Raw genomic sequence first — 26,084 nt, 5'->3', positions numbered from 1 at the left:
TAACCAATCCATCCAGTTAGATGCAGATGACAGAGCAAAGCTTTAGTGCTTTTCTACAGCAAGATCTGACATCAGCTTGTGACTGAGAGCATCTGGAAGCTGGCCTCTGTCTCACGTCATCTACGCCTGCTGAGTGTCAGGGTGCCAGTGGGCCGCGGCACGTACACAGATTGCCATTCATGATTTTGCTGTAGTCTACTTGTCCTCTCATGGCACGGATCTTCTTCAGTTTATTTTCCTGGGCTTCAACTCTTTCTTTCAATTTCTGAAGCTTTTCATTTTCAGAAATAGACTGCTGCTGACGGCGCTCCTGTTGCTTTAGAAAATGTAAACGCTGTTCCTATTGAGAGAGGAAAATAGCTAACTTTGAAAACTGAAACATACAGTAACTTTTGTACACTAAAAAAATTTAAGTGGATCCCTCAGTATCTCCTATCTTAATGAATGCTACAGAAATGCCAGCCACGCTTCCACCTCCATCCTGTGTGTGAAGCCCCAGCAGCCTAAGCTTCCTGCCGCCAGTACCAGGTTTCCTGCTGCTACAAAGCGGCTTTCAAGGGTCCCTCATATTAACCTCCTAAAGGAAATGAGCACTGAGTAGCAGAGAATTTTATATTGAAAAGAGATAAGGTGAGCAGTAAGGAGATGAACCTCTAATCTGCTAAGTGACAGGAACTTTTGAGGAAGGGTTTGTTTTCTTTAGGATTAGTTCCTTCAAAAGTAATCAAACATTTTATAGTCAGACAAGAACAGGACAGTCCTACAGTAAAAATATATGCGATACTCTTCAATAGTTTTTTTCCCTACTCATGTGAAAGCACACCTTAAGGGTAACAGTCAGCATTATCCATGGTCCCATCTGTATGCATAAAACATACTTAAGAAGAGGCTTAAGTGTGACTGTGTAGGCGTTACACACTGCACACTAAGGGAAGGGAATATGTGCTTCAATATGGAAAGATCAGCATTAACTTGTGAATTACACTGCTGAAAATATCTAAGGTTTTTTTAAAATAGCAATACTCTTGGATCAATATTTGGAAAGAAAATAAAAAGTAGAATTAGAAAATTTTATAATGACATAATACCACGTACATTTCATCTTAGAAATGGAATGAAAATACTTTCCAATTACTTTTAACTGTTCTTTATTCTTGTAAATCCAATAAACTTTGTAAGACAACTTTTAAAAACAAGTCCAACTTAAACTATTATTTACATAAAAGTGTACAGAATCACATGGTCTTTCAATAAATGATAAAAAATTGAACTGGACATTTGGTTCTTAAGAAAATCTCTCTACAGAGCAAGCATGAAAAACCTAGGTAGTGGCGTTAACATGTTCTCTCTACAGCAGTTTCAGAACATTTACGATCATTAGAACATGAAATCATTTTCAGCAGGCATGGGTGATAGGTCTGATTTTTTAGTCCAAGACTAAACCATTATTTAGAAAAGTTTTGAAAGCAAGCAGGATCCTGTGGGGCCGTCCCAGGTACATAAGCCTTTTCTGCGCCCCCATTTCTGGTTTGTAGGGAAAAGGCTTCAGATTCCTATGCCTTCCCTGAGCCCTAAAAGGCAGATTCAGTTACTAACCAGGGAAGTAAGAGAATGCAGGAACAAAGGAGGAACAGTCAGGAAACAACAGGGTCCTGGCTCCTCCTCCAGGGACACACAGAACGATATACCCTTGAGCTCTTCTGCAGGAACTAAGGCCCCCACCCAGGTGGAGGATGCTAACTCCACGCTGAGCACAGACTCCGGAACACCAGCCTGTTTCCTCACCACCAACGAATCAGAAGAAAGCCACACACCCTGCAGCCCTCCCCTAAATTTTGCCTATAAAAATGCTTCCCTGAGAACCACCAAGGAATTCAAATTTTTTGAGCATGAGCCACCCATTTTCCTCACTTGGCCCTGCAATAAACCTTTCTCTTTTCCAAACTCCAACATTTCTGTTTTGGTCTGTTTGGCCTCACTGCGGGTCGGCAACAGTTTCAAATGCTACGACAGAGTTTCAACAACAAATCCAGTACTCAGTGTAAATAATGAGTGCTGATGATGCCGTGCACCAAAATAAACCAAACAAATTCCTTGTAGGGTGGGATAAAGGGAAGCCACTGTCTTGGGGGCCCACGGCCAGTGTCTTATCACAGGTCATTGGCCTCCTCTAGAACACTAATGCCAACTACATCAGCCGAGAACACATCCAGAGGGAAAAGGAGGGGACAATGGAAAGCATCCTTTCTTTCCAAATTTTATCTACAATTGGGTAAGGCCAACTGTTTCCTGTCCCGGGGGGTTGTGTGTGCAAGTCAAGGGTCAGATGCTCTTGTTCTGATACTTTCCCAACTTCAAGAAGCTATAGTATGCATTTATGATTACAGAAGAGATAATTAAGATATTGTGTTTAGGGCTTCCCTGGTGGCGCAGTGGTTGAGAGTCCGCCTGCCGATGTAGGGGACACGGGTTCGTGCCCCGGTCCGGGAAGATCCCACATGCCGCGGAGCGGCTGGGCCCGTGAGCCATGGCCGCTGAGCCTGAGCGTCTGGAGCCTGTGCTCCGCAACCGGAGAGGCCACAACAGTGGGGGGCCCGCGTACCGCCAAAAAAAAAAAAAAAAAAAAGATATTGTGTTTAACACTGTGGCGGCATGGTCCTACTTGCAGGGGTTAGCCAGGTAATCTAAAGTAATGCCGAAGGACACACTTGTTGAACATTTCCCCACCGCTGCTTTAATAACTTACCTTGGCAACCAACATTTGCTGCTGGTTTTCAATTTGCTGTTGTTGCCTAGCTGCCATATCTTGGAGTTCTGAGAGGGTAAGTTCGACACGTGGATTTCCAATCTGCAGGGAACAAAACAAACTCAGACTGGAATGTATGTTTATCTGCATAATCATTTTCTCTAGTGTCAAAATGCACACACATCAGGATTTTTAAATAGGTTCCCTAGAAGCTAAGAGAAGATAAATAAGTTTACTTTCTCATAAGAACTTTTCCTCCTAATTGTTGACTGCTTCTATTAAATTTATTTGAGTAAACTGGGATGTCAAATGTTTAAGGATAAACAACGTAAAAAATAAATGTGTAGGGCTTCCCTGGTGGCGCAGTGGTTGAGAGTCCGCCTGCCGATGCAGGGGACACGGGTTCGTGCCCCGGTCCGGGAAGATCCCACATGCCGCGGAGCGGCTGGGCCCGTGAGCCATGGCCGCTGAGCCTGCGCATCCGGAGCCTGTCTCCGCAACGGGAGAGGCCACAACAGTGAGAGGCCCGCGTACCACAAAAAAATAAATAAATTGGATACAGGGAACTACATTCAACATCTTTTTTTTGGCCGTGCCGTGCAGCTTGTGGGATCTTGGTTCCCCGACCAGGGATTGAACCTGGGCCCTCGGCAGTGAAAGAACCGAGTCTTAACCAATGGACCGCCAGGGAAGTCTCAATATCTTATAATAACCTGTGATGGAAAAGAATATGAAAAAGAATATATATGTGTGTGTATAACTGAATTACTTTGCTGAACACCTGAAACTAACACAGCATTGTAAATCAACTTACTGTAATAATAAATAAATAAACAAATAAATTGGATAGAATTGCTTTAAAAAGAATAAAAGAGGACCTCCAAGCCTGGGTGGTAGTTACCTGAGTGTCTGCTAAGTAATTCTTTAAACCATACATGTTTTACACATTCTTCTGTACATTTATTTCTCAATTTAAAAAGTAAGAAATAAAGAAGAATTAGACCTAACAGCCAGTATCCCATCTTGTGATTTAATCATCACAAGATATTGGTTTAAAATTATAACTAGTTTTTTAAAGTATAACTGGATTCTCAAGAACAATGCCACTTCAAAGATGACAAACATCCCTAAAACAAAACTGACAAAATAATTAGGATAAAATCTGTTTATACTCACAAGATATTCTAGAACATTAAATCATTCCTCTTTTTTCCTACCTCTCTCCAAGGTTATAAACTTTCAGGTTTGGAGAGTATTTTTACTTGCTTATTTAGCAAACAAAAAAATAGGTGATAATGATATCAAGGTACATTATAAGCATGTAGGTTTATTTTTATCACATAAAATATTCTGTAAAATTGAACCTAACATCTCATTGTGCTCTGGGACTGGTGTATTTCATATTCCAAAAATTACTAAGTCTTACAAATTAATAAGAGTCAATCAGATATCTAAAGCATATACTGGCTCCCACCTCCTGCAATGCTACTACAATATGCTATTTTATCCTATATGTGAATCACTCATATGGTTAAAATTCACTGATACCAATTCAGTGTGGTTTAACCACATTTATACCCAAGGCAAGTGGCTAGGCGCAGTTGGGGCTAGAAAGATCAACAGGGGAACAGGGCTATCAAAGAGCATGAACACCAATAAGAGAAACCAACTACACCCCGCATGAGTGCTACAAGCTGAGCATTATGGTAACTGCTCCATCTCTCAGAATGTGGTCCACAAAACACGCTGAGCTACTCTCCTGATAGCAACAATTAAAAGGCAAGATAAAACATAAAAACCGGGCTTCCCTGGTGGCGCAGTGGTTGACAGTCTGCCTGCCGATGCAGGGGACACGGGTTCATGCCCCGGTCCGGGAAGATCCCACATGCCACAGAGCGGCTGGGCCCGTAAGCCATGGCCGCTAAGCCTGCGTGTCTGGAGCCTGTCCTCCGCAACAGGAGAGGCCACAACAGTGAGAGGCCCGCATACCACAAAAAAAAATAAAAATCATAAAAACCTATTTTTAAAAGCATCACTGAGCTGACACAGCAGGAAGGAAGCTACAGGGGCCAAAATAAAGAGACAGCAGAAGCTCTGGGCATTGAGGAAATATCAAAGCCACCTTATGCCCACCTGGAGACTTGCCCTCTGGAGCTGCTGAAGCCTGGCACTAAGAGAGAAATATGGTTTTCCGGTAGTGACGACCTCCCCAAGAGAACACGCCTCTCGGAATGGATCTCCTTCATCCCTTTCCAGGAGAGAAGAGGAACACAAGAAGAAGCGCCTGGTGCAGAGCCCCAGTTCCTACTTCATGGATGTGAAATGCCCAGGATGCTATAAAATCACCGTCTCTAGCCATGCACAGACAGTAGTTTTGTGTGGCGGCTGCTCTACTGTCCTCTGCCAGCCTACCAGAGGAAGAGCAAGGCTTACAGAAGGATGCTCCTCCAGACAGAAGCAGCACTAAAAGCACCCTGAATCAAGAAGAACAGGAAACCATCCCAATAAACACATTTCAGATTTAAAAAAAAAAAAAGAGAGAGAAAGACGAGACCAACCCAGGGTGGAGAGTCCAATAGGAGATGCCCATATACATCCAGGACCCCGATTCAGTGTGACAGTGAATGAGAAACAGCCTCAAACCCACAGATGGGAGCAGGAGAAATCTGCCCTCTCTCCATCGCAGTCTGAGTGGAGGGGGACGACCCCGCTAAGAATCTATGAAGACTTGACAGCCTTCATGCAAGCTTCAAGACCCACAAAGGGGACCACAGAGTGAGTCTATCTGCATGCCCAGTTACTGACCAAAGCAAATGCAAACCACCTGGGAAAATCCCACCTTCATCCAGACCTTAAAAATACTCACAGGTCAGGCTTCCCTGGTGGCGCAGCGATTGAGAGTCTGCCTGCCGATGCAGGGGACACGGGTTCGTGCCCCGGTCTGGGAAGATCCCACATGCCGCGGAGCGGCTGGGCCCATGAGCCATGGCTGCTGAGCCTGCGCGTCCGGAGCCTGTGCTCCGCAACGGGAGAGGCCACAACAGTGAGAGGCCCGCGTACCGCAAAAACAAACAAACAAACAAAAACCTCACAGGTCAAGTTCCAAGGAAAATGAGAAGCTCATTGTCAAAAATCAAAGCACACAAAGATCATAAAACCATGACTTAAAGCCAGTAGAAGCGACATATGCAGAAACTGAAATTATTAGTTGCAGAATATGAAATGACTATGTTTAGTGTGTTTAAAGAAGTAAGAGAAGCTTAAAATATGACCAAAGAGTAACCAAGAAGAGGTGGAAAAGAACCAATTAAAACCTCTAAACTGAAAAATTTTTAATGACTGTTTAAATCCACTTTACTGTAGTTGACATATAATAAACTGTACATATCCAAAGTGCACAATTTGACACGTTCTGACAAACATGCACACCATGAAACTATCACCACAATGAAGAAAATGGACAAACCCATCACCCTTAAAACCTCCTTGTGCTCCTTTGTAATCCCTCCCTCCCACCTCCCTCCAACCCCTTCCAAGGTCCCAGGTGCACAGGCAACTGCTGATCTACTTTCTCTTACTAGAAATTAGTTTACGTTTTCTCGAATTTTATATAAATGGAACTATACAGTGTGTACTCTTTTGTCTGGCTTCTTTCTTACAGCGTAATGATTTGAGATCCATCCATGGTGCAGCATGCAGCAGTGGTTCATTCTTTTCTTTTTTAAAAAATTTATTTATTTATTTATTTTTGGCTGTGTTGTTGGGTCTTTGTTGCTGTGCGCAGGCTTTCTCTAGTTGCAGTGAGTGAGGGCTACTCTTTTGTTACAGTGCGCGGGCTTCTCATTGCGGTAGCTTCTCTTGTTGCGGAGCACGGGCTCTAGGCACACGGGCTTCAGTAGTCGTGGCACGTGGGCTCAGTAGTTGTGGCTCACAGGTTCTAGAGCACAGGTTCAGTAGTTGTGGTGCATGGGCTCAGTTGTTGTGGCTTGCAGGCTCTAGAGCGCAGGCTCAGTAGTTGTGGCTCACAGGTTCTAGAGCACAGGTTCAGTAGTTGTGGTGCATGGGCTCAGTTGTTGTGGCTTGCAGGCTCTAGAGCACAGGCTCAGTAGTTGTGGCACACGGGCTTAGCTGCTCCACGGCATGTGGGATCTTCCCAGACCAGGGCTTGAACCCATGTCCGCTGCATTGGCAGGCGGATTCTTAACCACTGCGCCACCAGGGAAGCCCGGTTCATTCTTTTTTATTGCTCAGGAATATTTCATTGTATGGATATAACAGTTTTTTTGTCCATTCACCTGTTAACAGACATTAGGGTTTTTCTAGATTTTTGGCTACCACAAATCAAACTGCTATAACATTCATGTACAAGTTTATATGGACATCTGCTTTCCTTTCTCGTGTAAATACTTAGAACTGCTGTATCGTATAACAGATTTATGTTCAAGTTTTAAAGAAACTGTCCAACTGTGTTCCAGACCACACCACTTAGATTCTCAGCAGCCGTGTGTGTCTCGCAGGCTCTCCACACCTCTGCCAGCACTTGCTATCACCAGTCTTTTTAGTTTTAGACATTCTGATGGATGCGTGGTAGTATCTCACTGTGGTTTTAATTTGTATTTTCCTAAAAACTAATGATGTGGAACATGTTTACACGTGCTTACTTGACATTCACATACCTTCTTTAGTGAAGCATCTATTCAAATATTCTGCCTGCTTCTTCTAAAACTGTTTTATTTTCTTAATGAGATTTGAGATTTCTTTTTATATTTTGAATATAGTTCCTTATTAGGTATAGTATTTGCAAGTATTTTCTCCCACACTGTGCCTTGTCTTTTCATAACAAGTAACATTAAAAGCATATTATATGTACTAACATCCAAATAAACATAGTGAAAGACAGAGTTCATTAACTGAAAAATGTATCTTAAGACATTATCCAGAACACAGTACAAAGAGACAAAGAAAGTGAAAATATTAAAGAGTAATTAAGGATAAAATGAAAGATATAACATGTCTAATCAAAGTTCCAGAGAAGAAAAAAGAAAGAATGTGGAAGAAGATATACCTGTAGAGATAACAGTAGAGAACTTTCCAGCTATGTTGATAGATGCCAATCCTCAGAATCAGTAAGTTCAACAAATCCCAACAGGAGAAATTAACAGAAATGTACACTTAGTTCTTCTGCTCAAAACACAGAATTATTTAATCCTAATTTCATTAAATCTCAAAACCACTATATGATAGTAAAGGGATTTTTGACATCAAATAATATAAAACCACAAAAACAGGAATGGAGACAACAAGAATGTTTGGAAGCTGGAGAGAGAATGGATGAGAAGTAACTGACCTAGTAGATCTGAGACAAACCTCAAGAGAGAAGAGGTGAAACTGGATGAAGAAACCAGTTATATCACAGAACCTTCAAAGGGCTCAGGAATTGGCAAAACTATGTACCTCTGGAAAGGGGGATGAAATGTAAGGCACCTAAAATAAAGCAAACTGAGTGAAAGATATTTAAGAAGCACTCAAATCCCTAGATCTCCTCCCCAACTCTATGATCTAGGTGACTGCCTCTCTCTTACCCTGGCGGAAGTCTAGAAGTTTATTCTCTAGACAATTGAAACGTTATCTGGCCTGGGAGATGACAGTCCCAGCTGAGTCCTGGGTACCATATGGAAAACAAGGAGACTAAGTGACCATATTAATAATAAATGCTTCCAGAAACAAACAAACACATATACAGTCGATTGATTTGACAAAGGTGCCAAGACAATTCAATGGGGAAAGGATAGTCTTTGCACGAAATGGTGCTGGGGTAATTGGATATTTACATGCAAAAGAATAAACTTGGCCCCCCTACTTCATACCATACACAAAAATTAACTCAAAATGGACCACAGACCTAAATATAAGAGCTACAACTATAAAGCTCTTAGAAGAAAATATGGGGGGTGGGGGTAGGATCAACTGGCCTTGGCAACTTAGTGGATGTAGAGGAAGAGAGCACAAACGGACTCAGATTTAGCCTGACTGGCTGAGAAAACAGCAAAGAAGTATAGATACTTTCAGGACACCTAAGTAAAATGCTTGCTTTCCTTCTGGGAGTCTGGAGTTTTGGTGCTTGCTAGACAGAGGCTGCCCACATGAGCAGCTCCCAATAAAACCCCAGGGCTCGGGGCTCTGACGAGCTTCCCCGGCAGACATTTCACACGTGTTATGATTAGCGGTTGGAAGAATTAAGTGCATTCTGTGTGACTCCACTGGGAGCGGACTCTTGGGAGCCTGGTTTCCTCAGATGTCACCCCGTGCCCCTCTTCCCTCTGTTGCTCTTGCTCTGTGTCCTCTGACTGGAGGAGGTTGCAGCCGTGAGCACAACCATAATGCTGAGCCCTGTGAGTCCTCCAAGCAAATCACCGACACCGGGGGTGGTCTTGGGACCCCTGATACAGGCATACACAATGAGAATAAATCAATTTGCCTTTATACCATAAAGTTAAACAAGATCTTCAAAGTTCTGTTGGAAAAGTAAGTTCCAAATACTTACGACAGTGTGTGCATATAACCTGGAGGTTCCCAAACTGGCAGGGCAACAGTCATATGGGGAGTCTTCCAGGCCCACCTCACACTTACTGAATCAAAAGTTCCGCCAATGGGATCTGGGCCTTTCTTTTTTTTTTAAATACATAAATTTATTTATCTACTTTTGGCTGTGTTGGATCTTTGCTGCCGTGCGCGGGCTTCTCTAGTTGTGGCGAGTGGGGGCTACTCTTCATTGCGGTGCACGGGTTCTAGGTGCACGGGCTTCATCAGTTGTGGCACGTGGGCTGAGTAGTTGTGGCGCATGGGCCTAGTTGCTCCATGGCATGTGGAATCTTCATGGACCAGGGCTCGAACCCGTGTCTCCTGCATAGGTAGGCGGACTCTTAACCACTGCACCACCAGGGAGGCCCGTGGGCCTTTATTTCTTAGACAACCTGACTTCATGACCTGCAATTTTAGGAGAGCAGAACTTTCGCAGCCTCCTGCCTCAGCAGCTGCTAATGGGCATGAATCACACCAAATCAGCAGCCTGTCTTTCTCTTCCAACCCACAGGCTGCTGGATCTGTTCCTGGTTGCTGTAGCCCACAGACAGAAGGTTCACTGTGCCACCATTCTATATCCAGGATATACACAAAAACATTTTTGGAGAAGGACATTTTTAACATCTTATTAACTTTAAAAATGCACGTAGGGCTTCCCTGGTGGCGCAAGTGGTTGAGAGTCCGCCTGCCGGTGCAGGGGACACGGGTTCGTGCCCTGGTCCAGGAGGATCCCACATGCCGCAGAGTGGCTGGGCCCGTGAGCCGTGGCCGCTGGGCCTGCGCGTCCGGAGCCTGTGCTCCGCAACGGGAGAGGCCACAGCAGTGAGAGGCCCGCGTACCACCCAAAAAAAAAAAAAAAAATGCATGTAAAAGTGCTTTGTAGACAATAAAGTACTTCACAAAGGTAATATATTATTAGGCTGAAAAGGCAGGTGTGTGTGCCATAAAACACAGTAACATCTTAGATGTCATGCTTCTAGGCCAGAGTTATACCTCCTCGCTAGCTCTCTACCTTCCTCTAATTATAAGCTCATGTAAAGGCTACAAACACATTTCTTTTTTTTTTTTGGCGGTACGCAGGCCTCTCGCTGCTGTGGCCTCTCCCATTGCGGAGCACAGGCTCCAGACGCGCAGGCTCAGCGGCCATGGCTCACGGGCCCAGCTGCTCCGCGGCATGTGGGATCTTCCTGGACCGGGGCACGAACCCATGTCCCCTGCATTGGCAGGTGGACTCTCAACCACTGCGCCACCAGGGAAGCCCTACAAACACATTTTTAATTTTGGTTTCAGGTTTCAGTTTTGTTGCTCTTGAAATGTAAACATCATTTCCATGTTAACAAGAAACAACTTCATCCTGGAAAAGATCACAGACCCATCACATCAAAACATCAAAACTCACCTTATTACATTATTGGAAGGGAATCCTTTCCTCCTGAGTCCCTTCCCTTTATCATATACACACATACCCCGCCTCAATACACAAAGCCTACTCAATGTATTTACTTCACCTTCCCTAAAGCTCAGGTCAGGAAATCTTAGAACTCAAAAGGATCTTCAAAATTCTGTTGTACAGGTAAGTTCTGAATGCTTCCGACAGTGGGTACATGTAACCTGGAGGTTCCCAAACCTGGCAGGGCAACAGAGTCATATAGGGAGTTTTCCAGGCCCATTCCAAACTTACTGAGTCAAAAGTTCTGCCAGTGGGGCCTGGGCCTTTATTTCTTATGACTTTCTGAAGCACATATGCCTGACGGAACCCCACAAAGGCTCTAGATTTGGAGTGGACAAGTATATCAGAAGGCAGGAATAAGAAGAGGATTTGTGGAATGATCTTTAGAAATTGAAGGGTAAGGAAGGAGAATCCTTAATCTTGACATTAGGAATAGTTCTCCTTAAGTGGCACAAGGATTAGTACATTGGAACTAAAAAGAAGAAAATATAATCTAGTATACCATTTAGCTCTGCAGTGGCTAATATCTGAAAAATCTAAAATAATAAACACCATTAAATAGTTTTCAACTTTATAACCAATGTATAAACAAAGTATAAAGTCTTAACTATACTTAGATAAAAGTACACAAATATTATCAACATTGACAACATAAAAGTACAGCTGAGGGCTTCCCTGGTGGCGCAGTGGTTAAGAATCCGTCTGCCAATGCAGGGGACATGGGTTCGATGCCTGGCCTGGAAAGATCCCACATGCCGTGGAGCAACTAAGCCCGTGCACCACAACTACTGAGCCTGCTCTCTAGAGCCCGCGAGCCACAACTACTGAGCCCACATGCCACAACTACTGAAGCCTGCACGCCTAGAGCCCATGCTCCGCAACAAGAGAAGCCACCACAATGAGAAGCCCACGCACTGCAACAAAGAGTAGCCCCCACTTGCTGCAACTAGAGAAAGCCCGCGCACAGCAACAAAGACCCAACACAGCCAAAAATAAATAAATTAAAAAAAAAAAAAAAGGGCCTCCCTGGTGGCGCAGTGGTTGGGAGTCTGCCTACCAATGCAGGGGACACGGGTCCGGGAGGATCCCACATGCCGCGGAGCGGCTGGGCCTGTGAGCCATGGCCGCTGGGCCTGCGCGTCCGGAGCCTGTGCTCCGCAACGGGAGAGGCCACAGCAGTGAGAGGCCCACGTACCACAAAAAAAAAAAAAAAAAAAAAAAAAGAAAAGTACAGCTGAAAAAGCTGGAAGGTAGGACAGGAGGGAAGGGGAGACGGAGAAAAGGGAGGGGGTGCTAATACTCTCATCTTACAAGAAGGGAGGTCCAGAGACATGGTTTAAAGTTTATCATACAAAGAAATAGAGACTTAAGTATATCATTTAAAGTCACAATGGTAGCCAATAAAACAAATAAAATCGGAAATCAATAATAGCGAGTTGGAAAGTACAGAGGCAAAGTAACTTGCTCAGACTTAGCTTGTTAGAAAGTTCTGAAGCCGTGTCTGAGCGTGGGCCCTCCGCACTCCAGGCCGGTGCTTTTTCCAGTGTATAGCTGTGCCAAGCACATGCCAGGGGGTGACCCGCCCAAGGCTACACACCTAGTTAGTGGCAGAGCCAGAAAAAGAAACTAATTCTCCAGCCTGAAAATTATTTGGAAAACTTATTACTAAAACTTCCAGAAAAGACCATGGTGAAAATTTCTCATTCTTCCTTCTCTCATTCATTCACCCTCATTCATTCATTTCTGCTCATTCTTTTAACATGTATTTCTTAAAAAGAACCCTTTAGGACTTCCCTGGTGGCGCAGTGGATAAGACTCAGTGCTCCCAATGCAGGGGGCCAGGTTCAATCCCTGGTCAGGAAACTAGATTCCACACGCATGCCACAGCTAAGGAGCCCATGTGCCACAACAAAGGAGCCTGCAAGTCACAAAGGAGCCCACCTGCTGCAACGAAGACCCGATGCAACCAGATAAAATAAATAAATATTGAAAAAAGAAGAACGCTTCTACTTAGACAAAATTCCTCACCTATATCAATGTTAGGCCTATGCTCCAACTCTACACCATATGATAAAGGAAGTTCTCTTTCCTGGAGGCACCTATGAAGACTTCAACCCACCAGCCACTTTGTCTTTTAAGACCTGACAGAAGGATCAAGACATCAACACTGAAGATACAAAGCAAGTCTGCCTGTCCATCTCTTAGTCTAGAGGCTAGACCATTTGCTTCCTGGAGACAGGCCATTGTCACGAGCACAGAGGCACACATGCAGCTGCTGCTCCAGGACATGCTGTGGGCGGCAACATGTAACGGGCATGGAGAGCACTGCTCTGCTTGAGACCATCCAGTGCATGGGCCATGGTATGGGCTGATAAAACCATTACCACTCAAGTGACTGCCACTTTATAACTTCATAAAAATGTTTGAAATATTCAACAGAAATGACAACTTCTGTGAAAATAAAGGGCAACCTCAGGAAAATGGAGTTGGGAAGCCACAATGGGGAGCGCTCACACACATACCACTAGACACTGGTGCAGATCCCAACAGGAAGAGATGTACTGTGCATCCCCAGAGGAAGTAACACCATTCTACTGCCACCAGCAGCAGGAAGAACAATCTCCTCTTTGCCTGACAACAATTCAGCCAATGTAAAGCCACCATACTTCAAACTCCCAGGTTCCTCCAACAGACTTTTTGTTGACAGCGGCCCCTCCCAACTTCCCCTTCTCCTCTAAAAAAGAGTTTCCTTTTGCTTTAGAGGACTGGGATGTGGTTGTCCAGAGCTGCGGGTCCTGAATTGCAATTCTTCACTGTTCCCAAATAAACTTGTTTTGCTGGTAAAATAATTGGCTGTTTTATTGTTTTCGGTTAGCACTACCCCAAAATTAATTCTTTAAAAATAAATTATAACCCCAATTCATTAGTACCTATAAAAAGCAATTAAAATTTTTCAATTTAATTCACTATTACTTACCCCATTTTCAGTGCGTTTTTCTCCAGGTACATTTATTACATTTCTCTGAGTTCTTTGCTCTTGGGTCTGATGGCCACCTAGAGAAATGAAGGCCAAACTTACTAAAAGACATACTAGAAAAGCGATATTTTATCATTTCTTCACTTATTCAAATATTTATTGAACACAAGCATAAAATACCAGGCTGGACAACTCAAAAATTAGTACAGTTGAAAAAATGTCTTATAATCAACCTGTATACATAAAGTTGTTTAAATGAAAATTTTTTCTAATATTCTATTTCAGAATTTTGAAATTGCTTTATATCAAAAAGTTTCTAACACTTAGAAAATGGTCAAGATGGTAAATTTTACGTTTATGTGTGTGTGTGTGTGTGTGTGTGTGTGTGTGTATTTTTTAGAATTAACTTTTACTTTTATTTCTCTTTTTCTTGACCTCATCAATTTTATTCTAAAGTTCTTTCTCATTTCCAAGAGATTCATATTCCAATGCCATGTTATCTTGTTCAGGATCACAAAATAGTATGGGAATCTTACAATCTGTTTTACAAAATAGCGAAACTCTTGTCGTTGAACTGAATTAGCACAAATACGTGTGTGATCAATGCCATTCACAAACTTAGATACCAAAGCTTATTAAGCCTTCTTTTAAAAGGAACAATATTTGAAGAATTCCTAAAGAAAACAGAGATGATATTCCATGTCATCATACACAACAGGAACCCAAAGATGCTATACACCGTGTTCCCCTAACTCTCCCAGACCCTCACTACTTAGAAGGCTGGCTGCTCCCTCTTCAAACTCACAGTGGAGGATCAGCCTCCCTTCTTGCCCTGCAAGAAAAGCTGCTGGACGTGGGCCTGGAAGGAGCCTGGCTGCTGCTCTGGCTCAGGGCCCCTCTTCCTCAATGCTCACAGCCTCTGCAGACAGGGATGGGAAGGACCTGGGATCCCATCGATGGACCCTGAGCAGATACTCCAGGACCTGCCACTTGCTGGTCTCCATGTTGGCCCCGGGGACCCCACAGGAACTCGTAGTGGGCCGGGTTGCTGTGGGGCACCTGCTGGTACTCCAGGTAGCCCTCCTGCACCCACACTTTGGTGAGCAGCTCCCTGGGCTCCCCATAGATGCAGTGCTGCTTCCTGCATACACCCCCATGACGCTCAGTGCTTCCCAGACCTCCTCCTCAGAGGCACATTCACCCTGCAGGAGGATCACGGCCAGAAGCATCACCAGGAGGCCAACCTTGGACATGCTCTGCGCATCGATCAACATGGCATCCCAGGTGAGGCCCAGGGTGGGGACCAGGACATAGGTGTGCTTGCTGGGGTCCACCTCCTTCACGTCCATGCCACAGACAGCTGCATGCACTCGCAGGCATGGCTGAAGACCACGGGGAAGTGGTCCCAATGGTCCCGGAGGATCATACTCAGCAACTCCGCCTCGGAGGTCAGCTCCTTGGCGCGATACTTGAGGAGCAGGAACCCCACCAGGTCAGCCATCAGCACACCAAGTGCCTCCTGGGACAAGGACTCGGCCTGGGTTGGGGGGCGGGCACGGACTGGGGAGGAGGAGGAGGAGGGGGATGCAGCCTCCTCCCCCTCAGTCCCGAACAGCTGCACCTCCACTGGGCCCTGGGCCTGGACTGGGGCCTGAAGGTCTGCCTCAGGCTTGCAGAGCTCACTCATCTGGACCAGGGGCCTGATGACTGGGATCGGGCCGCCGACAGGAGTGTGGGCAGGGGTGACAGATGGGGACCATGGGCAGGTCTTCTTCTGAGGGGTGCTCTCGGGCCTCACAGGGGCACCCCTCCTGGGCGGCCTGTCCCCTGCCAACCTCACCTTGACTCCTGGCACTGCCTGGGCCTCCTCTGCTCTGTGACCTGAGGACACGGTCCTCAGACCTGGGCCTTCGCCTTCCGGTTCCTGGAGCCCTCTTGGGTCCTGGATGAAATGCTGGCTGGAACAGGCTACCTCCCGGTCAGCTCTGAGCCTCCGACCAGCTGCACCCCGTGCAGAGAGTGACTCTGTGCCCCAGACTGGAGGCTGGGTGGGAGCTGCAGCACCCCTGACCGCAGGGGAGGGTCCAAGAAGAAGCACACCTTCCAGTGGTGCCTCTTTGCTCACAGCCAGACTTCAGAGTTTCTTCTCTGTTGTTTTACCACAATTAATTGTTATTAAAAATTAAAGCCTGGACTTCCCTGGTGGCACAGTGGTTACAAATCCAGCTGCCAATGCAGGGGACACGGGTTTGAGCCCTGCTCCGGGAAGATCCCACATGCGGCGGAGCAACTAAGCCCGTGCGCCACAGCTACTGGGCCTGCGCTCTAGAGTCCGCGAGCCCCAACTACTGAGCCCGCGTGCCACAACTACTGAAGCCCATGTGCCTAGAGCCCGTGCTCCGCAACAAGAGAAGCCACTGCAATGAGAAGCCTGTGCACTGCAACGAAGAGTAGCCCCTGCTCGCCGCAACTAGAGAAAGCCTGTGCACAGCAACGAAGACCCTACGCAGCCAAAAATAAATAAATAAATTTATTAAAAAAAAAATCTTACTCTTCTTATGTATAAAGCAAAGCTACTGGGTACATAAACAGATATACAGTACATCTGATAGGGGGAAGACAGGGGCAAGTAAGAATACTATATCCAGTAAAGGGCCTTTAGGGAGGTGATAATGAAAAATGAGGTTAAACAAATGGGAATGACAGAGTATGCCACTGAACACAGTCGAATATACAATAGCCATTTCATCACAGCTATTATATTTCCTATTAGCAGAAATTAGGCATACACACATCCTAGACTACAGCATCTATCAGTTTACAGGGTAAATTAAATTCTTAGTTATTAGTACTTTTAAGAAATAAGGTACTCGGGTTAATTTAATATTCTATCATTGCTGCCTCTTGCAAACAGCAAGCCATCAAATTAGAATACTATAGAACACGCAACATTGGAATTATATCAAGTGCCACTTAATCTTTGATGGTAAAGAAGAAACTTGATGGTCTTGCATTCTGGAGTCAGAAAGTAATAGTAAGAGCTGACACTTAGTGAGCACTGCGCCAGGACGCCTCATTAACTGCCACCACAAGCCAATGCACCCGCACGTAAGGAAACGGAGCCACAGGGATGGAAGTCACGTGCCCAAGGTCCAAACTGAGTAAGCAGCAGGGCCGGTGCTGAACCCAGGAGGCCTCGCTCCAAACTCCATCACACCAGCCCCCGGATTCTAGCTTACACTCTGCACATGACCTGCACCGAGTTACTTTACACATTAAGCTTCTGTTCCCCCAGGTATACAAGGTGATTGAAGGAAATGTCCTCCACACTCTCCTCTAGCTTCCATATAGAGAATTCCTACTGTTTTAAGTCAGGGTTGTCCTTTACTTCTTGTTATATCTTATAGTTCTACAGGCAATAAATACTCAAATGTAACTCCTTTTAAACAATATATATCACTGACAACTGGCTTGTCCTCAGCTCTGTGGGGAGCAGAGAGGAAACATGAGTCTTGGATCTTCACCTCTGGCTGCTTAGAATATAAGCTGGAGGGCTTCCCTGGTGGCGCAGTGGTTGAGAGTCCGCCTGCCGATGCAGGGGACACAGGTTCGTTCCCCAGTCCGGGAAGATCCCACATGCCGCGGAGCGGCTGGGCCTGTGAGCCATGGCCGCTGAGCCTGCACGTCCGGAGCCTGTGCTCCACAACGGGAGAGGCCACAACAGTGAGAGGCCCGGGTACCGCAAAAAAAAAAAAAAAAAAAAAAAAAAAAAAAGCTGGAGGAGAAGTTCAGTGAACAGAAATAAAACGGAACACAGCACCCAATGAGAGCTGTTCTACCTGCCACCTTTCTTCTTGAGCTCTGAGAGAGAGGCAGAACATGCAGAAGCACAGGCAGAGGAAAAAGGGAAGAGGGTGGAGCATCACAGCTGGAGGAAGATGGAATTCTGAGTTAGGGCACGACAGGGAATGAATATGCAACTAAGAATATGGTGGAAGAGAGAAAGAAGAGACAGTGAGGTTGAGGAGATGAGCAGGGTCCCATTACAAATGCCATCAAAGCTAAGCTGAGGAGTATTAAATAGGGAAGCAGGGACTTTGCTGAAAGTCGTGAAAAGTGATGAGAGTCGTGTGATGAATTTGGTTCTTCCAATCCTGACCAATCCTCCATACCGGCCCGGATCGAGAAAGGTGTACTCCCTGGCACCACTCCCCTCGGAGCCTCCTTCATCCTGGTCTCCTGCCTTCTGTGCAGCAGCTCTCTACTCTCCCCTCCAGGTCCGACTCCCTCTTCAAGGCCCTCGTCTCGAGCCCCATCCCCCTGGGACGCATTGTCTCCCTAACCTCAAACAGCTCAGCATCCAGCTCTTCCACTGTCTCAGGTGTACTTGCCACGTCAGCACAACGAGACTGAGCAGCATCCGGTGTGACAATGAAGGTCAACTGGAAGGTCAGTGCTGTCCCATTCCTTGTAACGCTAGACAGTTCTCTCAAGTATCCCTAACGCTTCCAGACTTTACAGAGTGAGAACAATATAAGACCTTCCCCCCATTCCACCATCCTGGGACAGTAAGGGTTATGTACATATATTACAATGATTAAAGTAAAATATAAAACTTCTCATTTAACTATAGGGTATAAATATTTGGAGCACTCAGGTAGAGAGTTAAAGTAAGTTCTTAGCACTAGAACAGCACTTTAACTGCCAGCTAGTCTAATCCTCCTCAGGAGGAGTCCGTCCAGAGAGGCAGGGCCCTTTTCTAAGGTAGAAATGGATGAAGAGCTAGGCCTGGAGTCTTGGTCTCCTGACTCCAGATGACCAGCACCCAGTGGAATAAAAACGAGAAGTAGGGCTTCCCTGGTGGTGCAGTGGTTGGGGGTCCGCCTGCCGACGCAGGGGACGCGGGTTCGTGCCCCGGTCCGGGAGGATCCCACGTGCCATGGAGCAGCTGGGCCCATGAGCCATGGCCGCTGAGCCTGCGCATCCGGAGCCTGTGCTCTGTGGTGGGAGAGGCCACAACAGTGAGAGGCCCGCGTACCGCAAAAAAACAAACAAACAAACAAAAAAAAAACAGAAGTAATGATGCATTGTGAAAAACAGCATGATATTTACAGCTATGGGAAGATGATTTTAAAGCAGACAGTAGCTCATCCTAGGGGCAAAATATCCTTTAATTAAAAATACAGGGACTTCCTTGGTGGTCCAGGGGTAAAGAATCCGCCTTCTAATGCAAGGGACGCAGGTTCGATCCCTGGTCAAGGAACTAAGATCCCACACACCATGGGGCAACTAAGCCCACGCGCCACAACTACTGAGCTTGCGCACCTCAACGAGAGAGCCCGCATGCCACAAACTACAGAGCCCATGCGCCCTGGAGCCCGTGCACCACAACCAGACACAGAAAAACCTGCATACCACTAGAGAGAAGCCCGCGCACTACAACGAGGAACCCATGCGCTGCAACAAAGACCTGAAGTAGCCAAAAAAATAAATAGGTATTAAAAAAAAATACAGCTAGGGACTACCCTGGCGGTCCAGTGCTTAAGACTCTGTGCTTCCAATGCAGAAGACGTGGGTTCAATCCCTGGTCGGGGAACTCAGATCCCATAAGCCATGTGGCTCAGCAAAAAATAAATAAAGAGGGATAACTTGTAATAAAGGAATCTTCTTTTTACAAAAGGATGTCCTTTCATTGTTTTTTTTTAAATACCAGAAGTAATCCATAATCACCGTTAAATAACAAAGGTTTCTTTCTTAACTGTACAGTGTATATGCTTTCCAAAAAAAAGATTCCCTTATTTTAAATTTTAATTAAAAAATAAGTAGTTTATGGGAAATTGGTATTGACATATACACACTGCTATATATAAAACAGATAACTAATAAGGATCTACTGTACAGCACAGGGAACTCTACTCAGTACTCTGTAATGGCCTATTTGAGAAAAGAATCTAAAAAAGAGTGGATATATGTATATGTATAATAGATTCATTTTGCTGTACACCTGAAACTAACACAACATTGTAAATGTACTATACTCCAATAAAATTTTTTTTAAAAAGTAGTATATTCCTATCATTCAAAATTCAAAAGGAAACAGGCTTCTCTGGTGGTGCAGTGGTTGAGAATCTGCCTGCCAATGCAGGGGACATGGGTTCGAGCCCTGGTCCAGGAAGGTCCCACATGCCGCAGAGCAACTAGGCCCGTGCACCACGACTACTAAGCCTGCGCTCTACAGCCCACGAGCCACAACTATTGAGCCTGCACACCACAACTACTGAAGTCCGCGTGCCTAGAGCCCATGCTGTGCAACAAGAGAAGCCACCTCAATGAGAAGCCCGCGGGCCACAACGAAGACCCACACAGCCAAAAATAAATAAAATAAATTTTTTTAAAAAATTCAAAAGGAACCAAAAGATATAAATGACCAATTTTCCCTCCCTCCTTCCCCTACCCAGCAGCCTTCCCCCCAGGCTAGCCATGTTGCCAGTTTCTTACTTATCGTTCCAAAGGTATTTCATACACACAAGCCAACACAGAATACGTGATTACTCTTTCATCTCTGTTACACAGGAGGCAGCATGTGTGTACACTGTGCTTATTCAAGTGACAAGTGCAGGAAGTGGTTTGGGACAGGGCACAGAGCAGATGTACTCCGGTTTCTTCAGCCGACGCCCCTGGAGGCATTGAAGGCTGCTCCTACCAGCAGTGCCCATGACTTACACTATGTATATGTCATTTTGTATGTGTGCAGACACAGCTTTAGGATAAATTCTCAAAAGTGAGATTGCTGGGTGAAAGGTTTCATGCTTTTGTAAGCTTAACAGATACCACCAAACTGCCCTCTACAGAAGCTGCCAACAATGTGGAAGACTGCCTGTTTTTCAGCATTCTTGCCAACACTGTGTTATTAAATGTTCTAATCTTGGCCACGTGACAGGTGAACTACAGTATCTCAGTGTTTTTCCTACATTTCTTTTATTAGGAGTAAGGCTGAACTTCTTTGCATATATTTCTGGGTCATGAATATTTCCTTTTCTGTGAACATCGGGTTTGTATATTTTGTCTGTTTTTTTTTTTTTTTTACTGTTTTTCTTCTTATCATTTTACGTAAAGGAAATTAGCCCTTTGCAATATGAGCTATACATGCTGTTTCCCAGTTTATAATTTGTCTTTTGACCTTGCTTTAATGTGGTTACTGCCATGCAAAGAGGGTTTTTTTTGGTTTTTTATTTTAATAATTCGGTTTGTCTTTTCTATTATGGTTTAGAGTTAGTTACACTTAGGCCTTGTTCCTTTTTTTTTTTTTTTTGGCCACACCGTGCAGCTTGCAGGATCTCAGTTCCCCAACCAGGGACTGAACCCAGGCTGTGGCAGTGAAAGCCTGGAATCCTAACCACTAGGCCACCAGAGAACTCCCCACTTAGGTCTTGTTCTTATTTTTCTGTTTTTCTTTCTCTCTCCATATACATATATGTGTATATATACACATATATAGATACTATATAAATATATATATATATATTTCCCAGAATTTTTATGATCCTTTCATGGTTTCATTTATTCTTAAAATCTAGAGATTTCATCCATGTGATATTTATCAAAAGCAATCCCTTTCAACAGCAGGTCCCCTTACGTGTTTCAGTGCATTACGTGACTAACTTAGGATCCTGAGGAGGAGGCTGAAAGTGTGAAATAATCATAAACTGCAATAACAGAGGTCAAAAAACCTGTGAGATACCAACTCTCCCTCTCACCACTTGTAAGTGAAGGGGGGAAAGTCATGTGAATAATTTAATATTTACTCCTGTTAATTCTTAAATTAATTTTAATTAATTTAATGTTTAAATTAACTTTTATGGCAAAAATTAGCAAATGGGGGAAAAAAGCACTTATCTACCTTGTTCACTGCTCTCGGTTGGGGAATCTTCATGTCGAAGAAAAAATTTCACTTCTTCCCTTCGTGGCCCCCACTTCTGAAGATGTTCATACATCATATAATCAAAGGGTATGGGACGCTCTAGGAAAAAAACAAACAAACAAAAAATCTTACTTTTCTCAGAAACAAAATGACTCGTACCAAAAGTAAAAAATGAATAAAAATAATTTAAAATAAATGTACACATATATTAGAATTCAAGGATATTACAAGCACTGAATTTTAACTTTAATGAAGTGAAAGCAAGACCATGAAGGGGAAATAATTTAGGTAACATATAAACAAAGAAGTAAACATAAAAGCAATTTTGCAACATTAAATGGGGAACAGTGAAAAAAATGTCCTTTAGTATATTTATCATGAAGCAGTATGCCTCCCACTCTTTCAAAGAAACACATTAACAAATTGGCTGAATCTTGTTATTCATTAAAATGTTACAGGTGGCAATCAGAGGTATAAAGGCTTGACAACGCACTTGCTGGCAATACAGCTAGCCCACACAAACACTTGTACGTGAATGTTCACAGCAGCAATATTCATAGTAGCCAAAAAGTGGAAACAACCCAAGTGTCCATTAACTGATGAAAGGATAAATAAACTGTTGTGTATCATACAATGGATATTTGCAGCCAAAAAAAGAAATTAAGTATTGATACATGCTACAACATGGATGAATCCTGAAAACATGCTAAGAGAAAAAAGCTAGATCAAAAAGTCACACATTAAAAATAAATAAATAATTTTTTTAAAAAGTCACATATTGTATGATACAATTTATATGAGATGCCTAAAATAGTCAAACACAGAGCCAGAAAGTAATACAGTGGTTGCCTGGGGGAGGAAGGAATGGGGAGGTACAGAGTTTGGAGATAGTTGCACAACACTGAGAATGTCCTAAAAACCACGAAGTTGTACACTAAAATGGGGATTTTTATGCTATGTGAATTTTATCTCAATCAAAAGCAAATCTTGAAATGTTCCCACTGCTGCTTGTGCTTGAAAGAGAGAAAGGATATCGGCAAGTTCCAAGGCTCACAGCAAACGGCCTGGCGTGGGAGAGGAGCAGGACAAAACCGAACCATATTTTGGCTCCTTTCAACACAGGAGTATGTCTGGGCGAGAGGCTCCTCCTGCTCAGCCTGAGAACCCGACACTGAGTCAAGAGAAAGAGCTGTGCAAGCTGCAGCCCTGTCATACATTCAAGGTGTGATTTACTGTTCAGTCCTAGATAAGTGCCAGACTTCCGTAAGGAAGAAAACCCCACCATTCATAGAAATGCAGCGCACATTGTGCTGCTGCCGTTTCATCTTCCTACATGTGCAGGCAAGCTTTGCCTATTCAGCCAACATCAAGGGCAAGGACATAAATCATCTCATCTCAGTTGAAAATGAAGTCTGTGTGTGCTTAGTTCAACTCTGAACTGAGTATTTGTACAACGAAAAGCAAGCACAAACTGAACACTAATGAAGTAATATCATTCCATATTTTTAGTTTTGAAAGTAACACTTTTTATGGATATAGGCCTATAAAAAAGATTTTTAGGAACTTGTATATCGTAGTTTTATAGCTGTGAGGTCCATGTTTAAGCCTAATCGTGTCCCTTGGTTTTACATAAAATTGTCTTAGGCCATATTTTTATTCATATTGCTTTGGCTTACAAATTTTTTTCACATTAATTAAAATCAGTTTACAATCTCCACTTAAATCTACCAAGTCTGAGCATAACTTTATAAAGTTAAAACTCCAATTTTGCCTTAAAGCCAGTTATTGAAAAAAATGTTTCCCTTTATAAATAAAAAAATTTTAAAGACTAACTTCAAGAAAAGCAAGCTAAGCTTCACTACCTTTTTTAAATAAGAAGGGTTAACTAAAACGTATTTCTGTTTTAAAGCGAAAACAAAACTACCCCACATGTATCATGTAGAATTAATAGCATACTATACCTCATTAGCATCTTATGTAATGGAGAAATCTAAGATAAGACTTTCAGCCATTCTTGGATAAGGCAAAAAGAAAATCAAGTAGGAAATTTCACAAAAAGAAAAACTGAAGGTCCTACCTACACTCCTGATTTGCATTAGAGCTGACATACTCGAGGAAGGGAACCACAAAAAGATCAGGATAATAAGCTGGCCAAGTTAACAGATTGTTACAGGCTGGGTTGTGTCCCTTCACACACAAATTCATATGCTGAAGTCCTAACCCCTAGTACCTCAGAATGTGACCTTATTTGAAGACAGGATCTTTAAAGAGGTAATAAGTTAAAATGAGGTCATTAGGGTGCACCCTAATCTAAATGACTGGTGTCCCTTTAAGAAGAGATTAGGACACAGATACAGACGGAAGGCCATGTAAGGACACAGGGAGAAGACTGCTGTCTACAAGCCAAGGAGAGAGGCCTCAGGAGAAACCAACCTTGCTGACACCTTGATCTCAGACCTCTAGCCTCCAGAATTGTGAAAAGATAAATTTCTCTTATTTAAGCCACCCAGTTTGTGTTACTTTGTTATGGCGGCCTGAGCAAAGTAATACACAGATCCACAGAGAAATATTCTCTTCTCAAAAGCACTGACAATTACATTGGAGTATCATATTTCTGAATACTGATGACATGAGTATACCATGTGTTATGGATGCAATCATTTTTATGCAAAGCGTTCTCCAAAATCTGAATATTACCTTAAGGGTTCCTCTGGGGTAAAAAAGACTGAGAAAGGCTGTGCTTTTTCCCCTTCCTTTGAATCTCATCCACCACCATCTCTTCAAGACCTCGCTTTGCTGCTCCAATTTACTCAATGATTTAAGTGTTTACTCAGGGCCTATTATGAGAAACAGGCTGGGCACTGGCGGTATGATGGTGAACAAACAAGTTCCTGCCTTCAGGAATTTTAGTCCAATAAGACAGAGAGAGATGAAAGCTACCATATTATGTTTTGATAAATACAATGACAGTACTGGAGCAAAGGGGAGGGACCCTTAACACACTCTGAGATTCAAGGAAGGGATTAGAGGCAAAGGTGCGTGGGTGCTAGGGACTGCTCTAGACAGTGGGAGCAGTGGCTGTGACCCTCTGTGCTCCGAGGAGGTAGGCCTCATTCCTGATGAGGCTAGACCACAGGTTATGATTTCAGATGGCCCTGGAGCCAAGGACTGCAACAAATGAGTGACTCAAGCGGCCAGGGACCACTGGGGCTCTCCCAGACTAATATAAGGGGCAGATAAGGAATAAGAAGTGACAGCAAGCCACAAAAAGCAAGAGTGCTAAGAGGCTAGAGGAGAGCAAACAATGATGGAATGACCAGCCTCTAACATTAGTCCTCTAAAAACTGCAATTACTTAACACCCCTTTTCCTGTAGCTGATATCAGACTGATAACTGAGGACCTGGCCTCTTACTTCTACTTTAGTAAATAGTCCACCATTTATCAAAGTCAAGTTTCTCTCAATGTGTCCTTAAAGTTTTTACTCTGAATCTGAAGGATAACATTAAAAGCACAAGACTTTGGAAGAAAATATTTACAAATCATACACCTAATAAGGGACTTGTATCTACAATATATAAAGAACTCTTACTGGGGATGTAATGTACATCATGGTGACCAGAGTTAACAATACATACTGCAGGGACTTCCCTGGTGGCGCAGTGGTTAAGAATCTGCCTGCCAATGCAGGGGACATGGGTTCGATTCCTGGTCCGGGAAGATCCTACATGCTGCGGAGCAACAACTACTGAGCCTGTGCTCTAGAACCTGTGAGCCACAACTAATGAGCCCGTGTGCCACAACTACTGAAGCCCACGCACCTACAGCCCATGTTCTGCAACAAGAGAAGCCACCGCAATGAGAAGCCCACGCACCACAATGAAAAGTAGCCCCCACTCGCTGCAACTAGAGAAAGCCTGTGCACAGCAACGTAGACCCAATGCCACCAAAAATGAATTTAAAAAAAAAACATACTGCATATTTGAAGTTGCTAAAAGAGTAGACCTTAAAAGTTCTCATCACAAGAAAAAATATTCTGTAACTGTGTGCAGAAATGGATGCTAACTAGACTTACTGTGGTGATCATTTCACAATATACACAAATATCAAATAATTATATAGTACATTTCAAACTAATAAAATGTTGTATGTCAATTATACCTCAATTAAAAAATTATTTTTAAAAAGTGTAAGAATTCACTGATTATCCCTAAGTGTCCTTTAAACACATCCATCTGGACACCCACCTCATACACAGCATGTTCCAACTGACCACTCTCTTGCTTCCTGACTCAGACCCATCCATGCACACAGCTACCTCCTTCCACACGCTGCCAGAGCAGGTGGCCTTGCCAGTCTAGTTCCCACCCTCCTGGGCCCCTCCTCTCAGTGCTGTCTGAGGAGCACGCC

At 43.9% G+C, this 26,084-nt stretch overlaps 2 protein-coding genes and 1 pseudogene across 6 annotated transcripts in view; 1 reads left to right on the top strand and 2 right to left on the bottom strand.

The window, feature by feature from the left end:
• The window catches only part of PPP1R13B (protein phosphatase 1 regulatory subunit 13B), a 74,839-nt gene that overhangs the window by 16,098 nt on the left and 32,657 nt on the right, over nucleotides 1-26,084 (bottom strand). For all 4 annotated transcript variants that reach the window (XR_013827082.1, XM_079912831.1, XM_079912832.1 and 1 more), the window contains exons 3-6: nucleotides 21,656-21,775; nucleotides 13,756-13,832; nucleotides 2,747-2,848; nucleotides 166-340 (exon numbers count right to left, since the gene is read on the bottom strand). Coding sequence is in view for 3 of the 4 variants with exons in the window: in XM_079912831.1 (XP_079768957.1) it covers nucleotides 166-340; nucleotides 2,747-2,848; nucleotides 13,756-13,832; nucleotides 21,656-21,775 (474 nt within the window). In the remaining variant the exon portion in view is untranslated. The remainder of the gene's footprint in view (nucleotides 1-165; nucleotides 341-2,746; nucleotides 2,849-13,755; nucleotides 13,833-21,655; nucleotides 21,776-26,084) is intronic.
• LOC307181934 (small ribosomal subunit protein eS27-like) lies at nucleotides 4,479-5,532 on the top strand. The gene has a single exon (XM_079912836.1). It carries the CDS (start codon nucleotides 5,058-5,060, stop codon nucleotides 5,211-5,213), a length of 156 nt encoding a protein of 51 aa, XP_079768962.1. The 5' UTR covers nucleotides 4,479-5,057; the 3' UTR covers nucleotides 5,214-5,532.
• On the bottom strand, nucleotides 14,643-15,442 carry LOC307181829 (melanoma-associated antigen 9-like; annotated as a pseudogene). The gene is made up of 2 exons: nucleotides 15,184-15,442; nucleotides 14,643-15,115 (listed from the first exon to the last, which is right to left on the bottom strand). The product of its transcript is annotated as a melanoma-associated antigen 9-like (transcript).

Source organism: Stenella coeruleoalba (assembly GCF_951394435.1).
Source record: "Stenella coeruleoalba genome assembly, chromosome: 2".
Taxonomy (NCBI): Eukaryota; Metazoa; Chordata; class Mammalia; order Artiodactyla; family Delphinidae; genus Stenella; species Stenella coeruleoalba.
The sequence above is the reverse complement of the archived record's forward strand: the minus strand, read 5'-3'. Positions and strand labels throughout refer to the sequence as shown.